General features: G+C 42.1%; 1 protein-coding gene across 3 annotated transcripts in view; it reads right to left on the reverse strand.

The window, feature by feature from the left end:
* PDE6A (phosphodiesterase 6A) overlaps positions 1–15,102 on the reverse strand; it is a 124,454-nt gene that overhangs the window by 57,448 nt on the left and 51,904 nt on the right. For 2 of the 3 annotated variants that reach the window (XM_061424016.1, XM_061424015.1), the window contains exons 2-4: positions 6,599–6,751; positions 5,889–5,978; positions 5,203–5,343 (exon numbers count right to left, since the gene is read on the reverse strand). In XM_061424016.1, coding sequence (XP_061280000.1) covers positions 5,203–5,343; positions 5,889–5,978; positions 6,599–6,679 — 312 coding nt within the window. In that variant the 5' untranslated portion in view covers positions 6,680–6,751. Of the gene's footprint in view, positions 1–5,202; positions 5,344–5,888; positions 5,979–6,598; positions 6,752–9,205; positions 9,720–15,102 lie in introns of those variants that run through there. The other variant, XM_061424017.1, reaches the window with a different exon arrangement.

The raw sequence follows: 15,102 nt of genomic DNA on the forward strand, positions 1-15,102 counted from the left end.
CACCCTTCTGCCCAGTTGGACTCCTCCTCTTGACTGTCGACAACAGGAAGCAATTCAGTTCTGGGTGAAAATGAGAGCTGGGGACCTACCTAAGCTCCACAACATGCTTCGTGCTGGATAGAGACAAGGTACAGTTCATGCCCAGAGGATCTACTATCTCATGGAGGAGACAACTAAGCCTTTGAGTGACTTTAGTAAGGTAGCCAGGGTAAGAATCAAAACAGTAACAAAAAGAGAACACAAATGTTGAGACCAGAAGAAGGCTATCAGGCTGACACTGTTGAGGTCAAACACCGCACGGTTTTGAAGACTGTCCTGAGGAGAAGCAGATGTCAACAAAGGGTGCACTGGAATGTGGGGCGTGTTTGTGCCTGCCGTCCTCTGTCCCGTCTCTCTCTCTCTTTTACTTCTAAACAGTCTTCCTGAGATATAATTCATACACCTTGTGACTCGCCCAGCTTAACTGTACAATTCAGTGGCCTTTATTGACATTTTTCGTAATGTCAATACTTCAGTTAAGAATTTAGCTATCTGGGGTAGGGCAAGGGGGCGGGGAGGGGAAAGAGAACCAGTTCTTAGAGTGATTATAGGCAACCCAACCCACTTCTAATTGCTAGATTGTTCCATCTATTGGGGATGACTAAATCAGGATATTCTCATTTAAATGTGACTTTCCCTTTTGAGGGAGAGTTCAAAAGAAACAGAGGGCAGAATGCTGCAGCTTAGAGCTGTGTTTTGATCTTTTAAGATACAAACTGAGCACCTTAAAATGGACTCTTGAGAATTATGAGGACATCACAAAATTTATCCTTACCTTATAACATATTAATAATTTCAAGATGAGTAAAAGATGAAAATGTATTAATCAAAGCAATTAAGGTTATTTCAGACTATAGTATTCAGGTTGAGGAAGTCTTTCTTAAACAAAATTCAAAACACAGAAGCCATAAAATTTAAATCTTCTGTATTATGAAAGATGCCATAGACAAAGTTAAAATATAATCCACAGAAAAGGAAAATATGGTTGCAGCTAGGTGACAGATACATAATCTATATAATATAAAGCACTCTTATATTTTAAAATTTAAAGGTGGAAAAAGAATTCAATTTTAAAGGTGGAAAAATGGGCAATATATTGCACAGAAAAACTTGGGCAATATATGTAAAAAGAAAAGTTAAATTACAAATAAATATACAAAATGTATTTACTCTTCTATGATAATCAGTGAAAAAACAATTAGAAAAGAAGAATAATAACATTTTTGCCTGTTTAAGTAGGAAAAATACAAAAGATTTATGATACACAGAATTGGGGGCAGGAGTTTGGAGAAAGGGAACTCTCACGCAGTGCAAGTAGGAGTATAAAATGATTTGGCCTTTAGACGGAAAATTTGGGGAAAGCGAAATAAAATTTTTTTCTTAGTAATCTACTTCCACACCTTTGTCCTATAGATAGTCTCTGTCGAGTGGGCAGGAATTTAACTCCAAGGTTGTTCATTACAGCATTGCCTTTAATTGCAAGACTATCTAGAAATGATTTAAATGCCCAGAAATAGGGGAAAGGATAAACTAATTATGGTATACCAATACTATTTTAAAAAATGAGATAAATCTATGTGGACTAAAGAACAAAAAAAGAGGATTTCTACTACTACCAATGGTAGCCAGTCTGTTGCAAACCAATCCTCCAACTGAGAATTATCATGAATCTGGACTCTGTATATGTATGTGTGTATGCATATATAAACATTTATGTGAAGGAATCATAGCGCTAGCAAGGCAGCAATAATTTGATGGGCCAAGATCTCACAGAGAAGGGAAGCCCAGAGATATGAGCCTGATGCCTGATTCAACTTTTCCTCTTACTGACACCAAAGATGTTGTGGAGCAACTGGAAAGGTGTGCAAAGCTTTCAGTAGACCTACTTGGCTAGTAGGACTAGGTTGAAATTTGGGACCTGCCAAAAAGGAGACATCCTTGAAAGCAACCCAGGTTTTTAGCCTGTCCTTCCTAAAGATTTATACTCTAGGAGTAAAAGTGAATCAGAAACAGAATAACCCTCACAAAAACTGAAGACCAGCTTCAAATTGGCTCAGTCCTTGATTAGATTCAGATACTCTGCCTTTGTTTCAACTTATAACCAGAAGTAACATAAATCCCCTTTGGAGGAATATAACATTGCCAAGAGTTTCAAATCATCTCCAAAATATTTTATACAGATTTCTAGTGTTCAAACAAAAATAAATGGGCATGTACAAGATACAGATTAACTGAAAAATCAAGAAATAAAGCAGATTATAGAAAGAGGAACCATAGAATATATGTGTGTACCGAAAAAATATGTACTAGAGTGTTCATGATAGCAATATTCATAAAAGCCCAAACTGGAAAATTCAAATCTCTATCACTGGTAGAATAAATAAATACTTTGTGGCTTACTCATATAATGGAATATTCTACAAGAATGAAAATTAATGAACTAATTAATGAAAATTGATGACTATGATGAGCAATAAGAATGAATCTTACAATCCAAATTTTGATCAAAAGAAGTCAGACACAAAAGAGTATAATCACATTTATATGAATTTCAAAATTAGGAAAAACTAACGTGGCTTTAAAGGTCAGAGAGTGGTTACCTTTTAGGAGGAAGGAATGGGAGTTACTAGAGAGAGGTAAGAAAGGGGCTTCTGAGGCGCCAGTAATGTTCTTATTCCTTAATCTTGGTGGTAGTTACGTGGGATATTCACTTTGTGGTAATTCACTGAACTATTTTCCTGTAATAGTGCTTTTCTCTGTGTGTTTGTTATATGTACATATATTATTTAAAAATCCACATGTACTAGTATGGAATTATGTTTGTAGAGCATTATATAAAAAAGGGAGATTATCATGTTGCCCAGCAATTTATTTTATTTTTTAAAATGGGTTATCTTTTTATTGTTGAGTAGTAAGAGATTTTTGTTTTCCTCTTCATGAGCAAACATCAAACTTAAAAAAAAGATGGAAGTATAGTTGATTTACAATATTGTGATAGTTTTAGCAAAGTGATTATTATATATATTTTTTTCCATTATTTTTTAAACTAACAAATGTATCATGACTATTTTATTTACTTATTTTTTAATATTTATTTATTTATTTGACTGCACCTGGTCTTCATTGCAGTGCACGGGATCTTCGATCTTTTGCTGTGGTATGCGAACTTTTAGTTGCAATACATGGGATCTAGTTCCCAACCAAGGATCAAACCTGGGCCCGCTGCATTGGGACCACAGAGTCTTAGCCAGTGGACCACCTTCCATTGTAGGTTATTACAAGATACTGAGTATAGTTCCCTGTGCTATACAGTAAATTCTTGTTGCCTGTCTATTTTATATATAATAGTTTGTATCTGTTAATCCTATACTCCTAATTTTAAGAGTTCTTTTTATATTTTACATACTTGTTTTTTCAAAAGGTTTCTTCTTTACTGTCCTTTCAAGCACAAAACTTTTAAATTTTTATGAAGCCCAATTTTCTGTTTTTCCTTTGTTACTTGTGCTTTTGATGCCATATCCAAGAAACCATTGCCTTATCCAGGGCCACAAAGATTTACATCTATATTTTCTTTTAAAAAATATTTATTTTTTAATTGAAGGATAATTGCTTTAGAGAATTTTATTTTCTGTCAAGCATCAACATGAATCAGCCATAGGTATGCCTATGCGCCCCCCACTTGTGAACCTCCTTCCCATCTCCCTCCCCGTCCCACCCCTCTAGATTGATACAGAGCCCCTGTTTGAGTTCCCTGAGTCATAGAGCAAATTCCCATTGGCTATCTATTTTACACAAAGTAATATAAGTTTCCATGTTACTCTCTCCATACATCTCACCTCTCTTCCCCGCCCCCGACCCTGTGTCCTCTCCATTGCTGCCCTGCAGATAAATTCATAGGCACCATATTTCTAGATTCCTTGTTTGTTTGGCTGCATCACATGGCTTTCAGGCTCTTAGTTCCCCAACCAGGGATTGAACGTAGGCCCTGGGCAATGAAAGCTCCAAGTCCTACCCAACGGACCACCAGGGATGGACAATATTACAATAGTAAACAATATTTATCTTTCTTTTTCTGACTTACTTCACCCTGTATAATAGACTCTAACTTTGTCCACCTCATTAGAACTGACTCAAATGTGTTCCTTTTAATGGCTGAGTAATATTACATTATATGTATATGTACCACAGCTTCTTTATCCATTCATCTGTCAGTGGACATCTAGGTTGCTTCAATGTTCTAGCTATTGTAGTGTTGCAATAAACATTGGGGTACATGTGTCTTTTTCACTTTTGGATTTCCTCAGGGTATATGCCTAGGAATGGGATTGCTGGGTCATATGGTGGTTTTATTTCTAGTTTTTTAAGAAATCTTCATATCATCTTCCATAGTGGTTGTATCAATTTACATTCCCACCAACAGTGCAAGAGGCTTCCCTTTTCTCCGCACCCTCTCCAGCATTTATTGTTTGTGGACCTCCTGATGATGGCCATTATGATTGGTGTGAGGTGGTATCTCATTGGAGTTTTGATTTGCATTTCTATAATAATGAGCGATGTTGAGCATCTTTTCATGTTTTTGTTAGCCATCTGTATGCCTTCTTTGGAGAAATGTCTATTTAGGTCTTTTTCCAACTTTTTGATTGGGTTGTTTGTTTTTCTGGTATTGACTTGTATGAGCAGCTTGTATATTTTGGAAATTAATCCTTTGTCAGTTGTTTCATTTGCTATAATTTTCTCCGATTCTGAGGGTTGTCTTTTCACCATAGGAAAGGTTTCTGCCCACCTTTGAGTGTATTTTCTGACAGTTTCTGAAGTTGGCAACTTTCTTCTTGCTGCATTTTCACCCTACATGGAAACTTCTTTATCACTCACCTTTACCACCTCATCATGCCTTCTTCTCACATGCTCATTTTTTCCCTATGGACTAGGGAAGATATAGGTTATTTTTCCTCCCCTGTGCCCTGGAATGACTTTTCCTCTGTAGAGGCTGGTACTCCTCTCCTCAGTGTAAAAGACCTGTGAAAAACCTTTCATAACCATCTACCTCCTGCCAGCCATTTCCCTGTGCAACTGAATTCATGACACAAGGCTGGGTTCTACCTGATATATAGCAGCTATATATTTAACCTATTCTTGGAAATGTCTGCTCTTAAGTGTTCTCACCTTCTGTTTGGTCATGTCTAAGAGCCCCACAGAGTATCTGTCACAGTTGAGGAAGGCACGGACTGTGTACAGGGCTTTGTGGAACTGCCTCTCAATGTCTGTAAGCTCTTCAAAGACTTTGCTCCCAGACCACAACAGTATCTGAAGAAATACAAAAACATAGTTAGTGTTCCTGAGGCACTCAACAGCAGCTCACAATAACCAAGAATAGCTGTCCCTGTTTTGTAGATGGAGAAACTGAGCTTCAGAGAGGTGAATAACGGGGCAGCTGCTATTGGGTCCAACTCTTTCCAATTCTTTTATTTCCTAGGTTGTTAATAACAACGATGATAACAAACATTGACAGAGCCCAAGTATCCTACATACTTTATCCCGTAATTATCCCCATTTTTCAAAAGAGGAGGCTGAAGCTTGGAGAGGTTAAATGGTTTGCTCAGGGTCTTAGAACTGGTAAATGGCTTAGCAAGGATTCAAGTACAAGCTGGCTGACATGAAAGCTTATACGTGCAGTCACCCTGGGTTACAGCTTTACAGACATCATGACTCATGCACCCCAGGGATGCTGGGAGAGACTGCACGATACTTCCCAGGCACTCCTGTCACTACTGCCTTCTAGCTGAGCACATCAGTGCTTCAGGAAGAGGACACCTTCAGTCCAGTCCATTCCCTCAAGTCAAGCCCTTTACCTGGCCACGCCGAGTCTCACAGTTGTGCAGGTAACTCAGGTGGAACACCTTCATGATTAGATTTGCAAAATTGAGGTACTTGAGAAGAATCTGAAAATCAAACAGCATGAGGAGAAACAGATGAGAAGGAGAAATTCCTCTTCTGGCCACTTCTACCATCAGCCGATAAGTTTGAATATTTTCAAAGCTTCATCTGAGACAGTTTGAGCAGATGGATCGTGGAAAGCTGACTCATAAAATGTTGCATTATGTGAGGGTAAAACTCACAGAATGTAGAATGTTAATGTTATTAGAAGTGTGTTCATGAGAAGTTGCTACTGTTGATTGAGTTTGCAGGCCCCGTGATAAGTCATGTATGTATGTTATCCTGATGGCCACAAATGACCTCAAGAGACACTATAGATACTCTCTATAAAAGATACTATAAAACCAGCCCCATTTTACAAATAAGTAATCTGAGGCTCAGAAAAACGTGCCCAAGACAAACAGATATTAGCAGAACCAGAACCATTATCCCTACATTCTTATCTCCAAAGCCCAACATCTTAATGATTATCCTGTCCTGCCTCCCTCACAGATCATCAGACCACTAACTTCCTTGTCTTACAGAGGGGAAAGCCAAGGTCAGGGCAAATAGCAAGGGTCAGAGGATTTGTGAGCTGGGAGAATGTGCTGGCATGGCCAGACCACCAGTTCCTAAGCACTCTTACCTCTTCATCATTCTCGGTGAAGTGGGGCCCATCCACTTTATTCACAGCCATGATTATGGCTACCACATCCTTCCCATTCATTATGGGAGAAGCCAAGATGTTCTTAGTCTGGTACTCTGTGAGGGTGTCCACGAAGTCACAGAAATGTTCATCCTGAAGGTAGACAAAGACAAGTATGAGTGCGCAGAGGAAGAGCAAAGACAGGAAAAAAACCCAGAGCCCCAGGTGCCCGTGGTTGCTGTTGTTGTTCATTCACTCAGTCATGTCTGACTCTTTGCAACCCCGTGGACTGCAGCACATCAGGCAACCCTGACCTTCACTGTCTTCTGGAGCTTGCTCAAATTCATGTCCATTGAGTCAGTGATGCCATCCAACCATCTTGTCCTCTGTTGTGCTCTTCTCCTCCTTCCTTCAATCTTTCCCAGCATCAGGAAAGATGCTGGGAAAGATCTTCACATCAGATCTTCACATCACTCCAAAATGTTGGAGTTTCAGCTTCAGCATCAGTCCTTCCAATGAATATTCAGGGTTGATTTCCTTTAGGATTGACTGGTTGGATCTCCTTGTAGTCCAAGGGACTCTCAAGAGTCTTCTCCAACACCACAGTTCAAGAGCATCAATTCTTCGGCACTCAGCCTTCTTCATGGTACAACTCTCACATCTATTCATGGCTACTGGAAAAACCATAGCTTTGACTAGATGGACCTTTGTCAGCAAAGTAATGTCTCTGCTTTTGAATATGCTATCTAGGTTGGTCATAGCTTTTCTTCCAAGGAGCAAGCATCTTTTAATCTCATGGGTACAGTCTCCATTTGCAGTGATTTTGGAGCCCAAGAAAATAAAGTCTTAGTGTTTCCATTGTTTTCCCATCTATTTGTCATGATGTGGTGAGACCAAATTCCATGATCATCATTTTTTGAGTGTTGAGTTTTAAACCATCTTTTTCACTCTCCTCTTTCACTTTCATCAAGAGGCTCTTTAGTTCCTCTTTGCTTTCTGCCATTAGGGTGGTATCATCTGCATGTCTGAGGTTACTGATATTTCTCATGGCAATCTTGATTCCAGCTTGTGCTTCATCCAGCCCAGCATTTCTCATGATGTACTCTGCATAGAAGTTGAGTAAGCAGGGCGACGATATACAGCCTTGATGTACTCCTTTCCCAATTTGGAACCAGTCTGTTGTTCCATGTCCGGTTCTAACTGTTGCTTTTTGATCTGCATACAGGTTTCCCGGGAGACAGGTAAAGTGATCTGGTATTCCCATCTCTTTAATAATTTTCCACAGTTTGTTGTAGAGGTGGGGTAGAGAGGCTCCCCATTCTCTTGTTGACAAAAGAATGAAGCCAGTTCCATCTACTCCTCATCAGGGACAAGGCTATTATAGATGATTTCTACCCTGGAAGCCTCCAAAATCCAGTAGAAGAAAGTCTGAAATACAGCTTATAAAGGGTTATGGAGATGTGAGCAAAGCACTGGAGGGGACCCAAGGATGGAGGTGGAGGGTTGGCTTTGTCTGTAGAGGAAGATTTTGAGAAGGCTCTCTTCCATTGATGACAGTTAAGTGTAAATCAGAAACCTGAGTGAGGAAAAGACCTTAGTGAATAGAATCAGCACAGTTGCCAGCAGGTGTTGCGTGTGGCGCTTTGCCTGCCTCATCTCACTGTATTCTTCCCAATAACCCAAGAGATGGGACCATTAGTAGTTCATCTTACAAAGGGGGAAACTGAAACTCAAGATTAACATTACTTATTACTGTGTGTGTATGTGATTTGAGAAACTGCCCTCAGCTCTGCTGCTTCATCCAGGGAAGCTTCATTTCAGGGAAGCCTGGATAAGTGTAGACCTGGGTCTGGGTCTTTGAACCAGAGAATTTGTTACTTCCAGCTTTTATTTATTCATTTATTGGCTGCACTGGGTCTTCGTTGCTGCATGTGGGCTTTCTCTAGTTGTGGCAAGTGGGGGTTACTCTTCATTGCGGTTCATGGGCTTCTCATTGTGGTGGTTTCTCTTATGAAGCACAGGCTGTAAACATTCAGCCTTCAATAGTTGCAGTACACGGTCTCAGTAGTTGTGGTTCGTGAGCTTTAGAGTCTGGGCTCAGTAGCTCTGGCTCACAGGCTTAATTGCTCTGAGACATCTGGAATCTTCCCAGACCAGGACTGAACCTGTACCCCCTGCATTCGCAGGCAGGTTCTTACCCAGTGGGCCACCAGGGAAGTCCACTTTCAACTTTTTTTGCGATCCAGTTCTAGCACCACACAGCCAATCCAATGGATATCCCCATTCCAGAAATCTTAATGGAAGCCCCGCTCTGTGTCAGGCCTTATGCTAAGCACTGGGGATAGAGGGAAGACTAAAATTCAGGCCAGCACACAGATGAATCACACAGAATTAACAGAATTCACACAGAATTAACACAGATGTCCTGTGTTAACAGTAACATAGGACATAAGGGTTGGCTCAAAGCAGTACGAGTGCAGAGGAGCACATACCTCCTACACCCCACCCCGAAGGCAAACTTGGAGGCCAGTATAGGGCGGTACAGTCTGGGTGGTCAGAAAGTGGGGACAGAGCGTGAATTGTTGTCTTAAATCCAAAAGAATCCACCTTTCTGTTTCTTGGTCACACTGTGAGGTTTCCCAACAGTCAGCGTTGCTGGGAACACAAGCCAGCTGAGATGTGTACAGTTCAGGCTGTTCTGAGAAGGAAGTGTATTTTGCAGAGCCAATTCACACAGCTGTGCTAGAACTAGAACTTTCCCACAATGCAGAAGTTCAGAATGTGGTGCTCTGCATCTGGGGATTCTTCCAGTTGGAGTGGGACTAAATAAACAGGCCCTGTTGTCGATGAAGCTCTCTCAAACCAGGTGAAGGGTAAAGGAATTAAGAGAAGCCTGTAGTGCTCAACTTGAATTAGTGTTGGAGGATTAAGCAAAATCTCTAAAGAGGTATTAACCATAAGGGTATTCCATGTCACTCTCTAAGGACAACTGATGAATACAAGCTTGAGTGAGACATGCCCAGATTCATTTCATCAAGTCAGTTCAGTCCTCCAGTATTCACTTCTGTCAAGGAAAGCAGTACTTGGGCCTTACCTGCATCTGAGGCCAATGTTACTAAAGCCACCAGTACCTTCTCTCCCACTGAGTTCTCAGCCCTAGAACTTTCTCATAAATAGCACAGCTGCCAATTGACTGGTGTCTGTATAATCACTGGCATCCTTATATTTTCAGCATATACAGTGTTCTCAGCTGTGTCATAAAGCCTCAACTTATCAGCGGCGGAGGGACCTTAAAGGCCATGTGCTAAAACTGTTTTGTTTATTTACTTTTTGTTTGGCTGTGCCTGGTCTTAATTGCTGCATGAGGGATCTTTTTCTTTGGTTGTGGCATTCGAACTCTTGGTTGCAGCATGTTGGATCTAGTTCCCTGATCAAGGATTGAACCTGGGTCCCCTGTGTTGGGAACACAGTTTTAACTGTTAGACCACCAGGAAAGTCACTAACCTATCTGTTTTAAAGCCTAGGAATCAGAAGTCGAGCAGAAGAAAGCCCAAGTCATTCATTCATTCAGTTGGCATTAACAGAAAGCCTTTAATGTATGCTAGGCAGTTTAGGCAATGAACAAGACGGGTGAATATCTTTCCCTAGTAAAGCTTCCACTCAAATGGGGTGGACAGACAAAAAGCAAGTAAACAGCTGCTTTGAAGAAGAGAAACTGGATGATGCTATAGAAAGTGATGGTAGCGGGGGTAGGTTGAAGCTGCTCTGGTCAGTCCTGGCAGGTAGGGAGGCTTCTCTAAGAGGCAATGCAGAGAGTGAAGGCTCAGAAGAGCCAGGCAGCCAGAAGTGTATTCCAAGCAGAGGGCACGGAGGATGCCAAGGAGCAGGGGGCAATGAACTGACTGATCTGAGAAACAGGAAGAAGGCCTGCTTAGTGAGGAGATTGGAGGTCAAGGAAGTCAGAGAGGTAGCATGCGTGCCTACGTGCATGCTAAGCTGCTTCAGTTGTGTCTGACTCTTTGTGACTCTATGGGCTGTAGCCAGCCAGGCTCCTTTGTCCAAGGGATTCTCCAGGCAAGAATACTGGAGTGGATAACCATTTCCTTCTCCAGGGGATCTTCCCAACTCATGGATCAAACTCAGGTCTCCCACATTGAAGGCAGATTCTTTACCATCTGAGCCACCAGGGAAGCCCCTCAGAAAGGTGGGCAGAGGCCTTATGTGACAGGGCCTTGGAGGCCACTGGAAGAGCTTAGATTTTATTCCAAAGTAATTCAAGATTGCTTCTCATTCCTGGAAACCCAGTTTCTCTTTTCAAACATCCTCTGTGCCAAGCTCCAGTGTGTCCCATGATATCTATTTATTGAATGACTTTCACTTTCAATGATGTACTAGGCCCAGAGCCAGACAATTCATTAACTCTCACATCTTCCCTGTCACATAGAACTCTCTCCTTCCCTGTTTTATAGACAATTCTCCTGCTCGTAAATGGCACAGTCACTGCATTCATTCATTCATTCACTGATACACTGATCGGCTCATTGATGGATTGATTCATTCATCCACTTATATTTACTGAGCACTGGGTCTGTGAGAGGCACTGGGTCTGCCAAGACCCGTAAGAAAGGGGAGGCTGTCCTCAGTGGGTTATCACTGTACAATGGGGACATTATGTAAAGCATGAATTCACAATTCAAGCCATAATGTGAAGAAAGCCCCCAGAGGATTGATGGTATCCTGGGGCCCCTCTGAGTGGCTTCATGAGCCTGTCAGTAGTTGAAACCTCTCCGAGCCTCAGTTTCCTCTTCGGTAAAATCACCATGTCAGACCGGGTCCTCTCTGAGTTTTCTTTCTGGCCTGGCATGCTGGGTTCCAGGTGTCATAGGGCGGGAAGAAGAGCAGGACAACCAATGTAAGAGCCTCTGGACATGACAGTGCTTTCAGCTTCAGTCTTCAGAAATGGGATTGTCACCGTCTAGGAGAAACTCACTGTTTTCCTTTACTCTCACATAACTACCATATTCACAACACTTAGCACACCAGATATGTAGATGCTTTTTTCCCCACACTGACCAGTTCTCTGACACTAGCTGGGTATCCAACAATTCAGTTCAGTTCTGACACTGTTTACCTGGAGAACAAGAACGTACAACTGGAGGGTTCAGTCCCTGAAGACTGCCCCTGCTTCGGATGCCAATGTCAAGTCATAGGCTGCTATCTGTGCTTCTGCCTCACTAACTGTAAATCGAGGTTCCAGTGACTCACTCTTTGGGTTTGATTACTTGCCAGAAAAGCTCATAGAACTCAGGAAAGTATTTACATTTACAGTCTTAGAATAGAATAAGTGTACCAATGAACTGTCAGATAAAGATATATAAGGTGAGATCCAGAAAGGTCCTGTGTGCCAAAGATTCTGTCCCCTGGAGTTGGGGTGTACACTACCCTCCCAGCACATGCATGTATTCACCAGCCCAGAAGCTCTCTGAACCCTGTACTTTTGAGGTTTTTTATGACAGTTTAATCACAAAGGCATAATCAATTATTAATCCCATTTCCAGCCCCTCTCCCCTCTTACAGGAATGTTGTTGTTTAGTTGCTAAGTCGTGTCCAACTCTTTTGCAACCCCCTAGACTGTAGCCCGCCAGGCTCCTCTATCCATGGGATTTCCCAGGCAAGAATACTGGAGTAGGTTGCCATTTCCTTCTCCAGGGGATCTTGCTGACCCAGGGATCAAACCTGAGTCTCTTGCATTGGTGCGTGTGTGCTGTCTCTTTAGTCACGTCCGACTCTTTGCAACACTATGGACCATAGCCTGCCAGGCTCCTCTGTCCATGGGATTCTCCAGGCAACAGTACTGGAGTGGATTGCCATGCCCTCCTCCAGGAGATCTTCCCAGCCCAGGGATTGAACCTGCATCTCGTATGTCCTCCTGCATTGGCAGGCGAGTTCTTTACCACTAGGGCCACCTGGAAAACCCTCTTAAGAGAATAGAGGATGGGCTGAAGGTTTCAAGTGTCTAATCAAGGCTTGATCTTTCTGGTCCCCATCCGGGAGTCCACCAAGAGTCCTCTCATTAGAACAAAAGACCACCTACCACCCAGGAAACTCCAAGGGATTTAGGAGCTCTGTGTCAGATGGTTCTATCACTCAGGAAATTACAAGGGTCACTTCTGTGTCAGGAACCAGGACAAAGACCAAATAAATATTTCTTTTTATAAATCACAATATCACAGCCCACTGGGAAAGGGCCATGACTTATTAATTCACTCAATAAACTGTAATGAGGAACCACTCTGTCCCAGGCCCTGGGCTAGGTCTGGGGACCAGTAGTGGTGAATAAGATACGCAGGAACAGACAAGCCTTGTGGGCTTTCCCAAGGAGAAAGGGTAAAGAATAAATACACAGACACACACTGAATGTCAAGTAGGGTTGACAGATTTAGCAAATAAACACAGGATTAATCACATTTGAATTTCAGGGAAACAGCTTTCTTAGTATATCATGTGTTGCATAGGGTGTACTGTAGTGTGAGCTGGACACCCTTGGGAGTCGTTTGTTTTCATGTTTGTAATGTGAGTGTATGACTTAGGCTTTGATTGCTGACATCCACCTCAAAGATGGCTATCTGCCTATCTCAAATAGACACACTGTCAGCCACACACTAGTTAAAGAGCCATGCCACCTCCTCACACTGAGGCTCTTTTGTTTTAAAGATCTTGGTTGATTTTGATAACTGATCATTTGGAGCCACTTTTTGCTTTCTATTTTCTCTTACCAAGATTTCAATTTCTGCTCTTATGTTTTAAACTCGCTAATAGAGAGTGAGCCTGTGAAACCCTCAACCCTCATGAAAGTCCTAGGCCAGAGCCCACTCTCTCCCTCTCTAACATGAGACCTCCTTGTACAGCCCCAGGTATGCAATGTAATTTCCAGGTCTTATAAGTAATAAGCCTTTGTTTTTTCAAAGTTTTCTGATCACTAGTGCTAAAGGGTATCTTGCATTCATCATAAGAACCACATGGGCTTGTCCAGTCACAGCATTGATTATTGACAGTTTAACAGTTATTAGCACAAAACACATACTAAAATAGTTCTCTGGGGCTTCCCTGGTGGTCCAGTGGTTAATACTCACACTTCCATCACAGGAGGCATGGATTTTGTCCCTGCTTGGGGAACTAAGATCCCACATGCCATGCAGCTCAGCCAAAAAAAAAAAAAAAAGTATCTCTTTGTTTATCTAAGATTCAAATTCAACTGGGCAGCTTACATTATATCTGGCAGCCCTAATGACAAGTTGCCCCCGAGAAGGTCCCAAGGATAAGTAAGAATGTGTCAGAGCATGGGAGCCACATTACAACCATGGGAAACCCATTCATGGTTTCACATTTTTCAATGCAGTAATTACAACCACTTTCAGGTTTTGGTGGGGGCTGATGGGAAGTGTGCTAAAGGCTAAGAGTATCACTTATCAGTGGTTCAGGGACCACCCACCCCCCAGTCTACACCATATCCCTGCTTCTTCTCCATCCAGCTCCCAGTGTCTGTCCACAGACCCCAATAAAGTATGATATCTCAAGGAGGAAGATATGTACAACTGAAGGACAGAGGCTTGCTGACCTGAAATGACATCACTCCAGGCCTGAGGCACACACCAAGGGGGCTGCCTGGCCTGAAAGCTTCCCGGGAACACAGCCATCCCGTCCAGGGTGAACTTTGGGGCTGACAAAGAAACAGCAGGCTTAGTGCAGGGGTTCATCAAACTCTCAGGGATATTTTAGGATCAAAGAGTCTACTTAAATCCTCAGTCCCTCAACACCAGGGTCCATAGAAGCTTTCAGCACCTCTGTTCTGTCTTTCCCACAAACAGAATCTAAACTGAAAGCTCCAGAAAGGCAAGACTGGATTCCTCTCCAAGCCCCACACAGACCTGGTCCAGCATCTATTCCACAGAATAAATTCCTTAACAGCAACAACAAAGTAATAGCGATATTAACAAGGAGAAGAAGCTGTCAGTAAGAGCCTAAACTATGCGCTAAGAACTTTGCTAGAGGAGAAAGAATTATCTCATTTATCCTACAACAACACTTAGAGAAGCTAGGTTTTCTCCCTCTATTTTACAAATTAGGAAGTGACCCCAAACAAGCTAAAGAGTTTGCCAAGGCCATGTTATTAGAAAGGGAGTCTTGATTCACACCCAGATCTGACCTCAAAGCTTAACATCTCAATTTTCTGCCATGTAATTTAAAAGCACCTTTTTTTCGTACACTGCACTTAGTTTAATGCACTCGTTTTATAGGCCACGAGGAAGTAGAGAACAGCAGAGCAGTGAAAGGGTGTGGCACCAGTCCCAGTGCCTGAATTCAAATCCCTGCTCTGCCGCTTTCTGTGTGACTGAGAAAAGATTTCAATTTCATCATCTGTAAAACAGGGATAATCAGTTATAAGACTGTGACAACCCATGTTGGCTACAGTCTAGAGAGAAGTTGAAGTCTAGAGAGAGTTG

Source organism: Bos javanicus, chromosome 7, assembly GCF_032452875.1.
Source record: "Bos javanicus breed banteng chromosome 7, ARS-OSU_banteng_1.0, whole genome shotgun sequence".
NCBI lineage: Eukaryota > Metazoa > Chordata > Mammalia > Artiodactyla > Bovidae > Bos > Bos javanicus.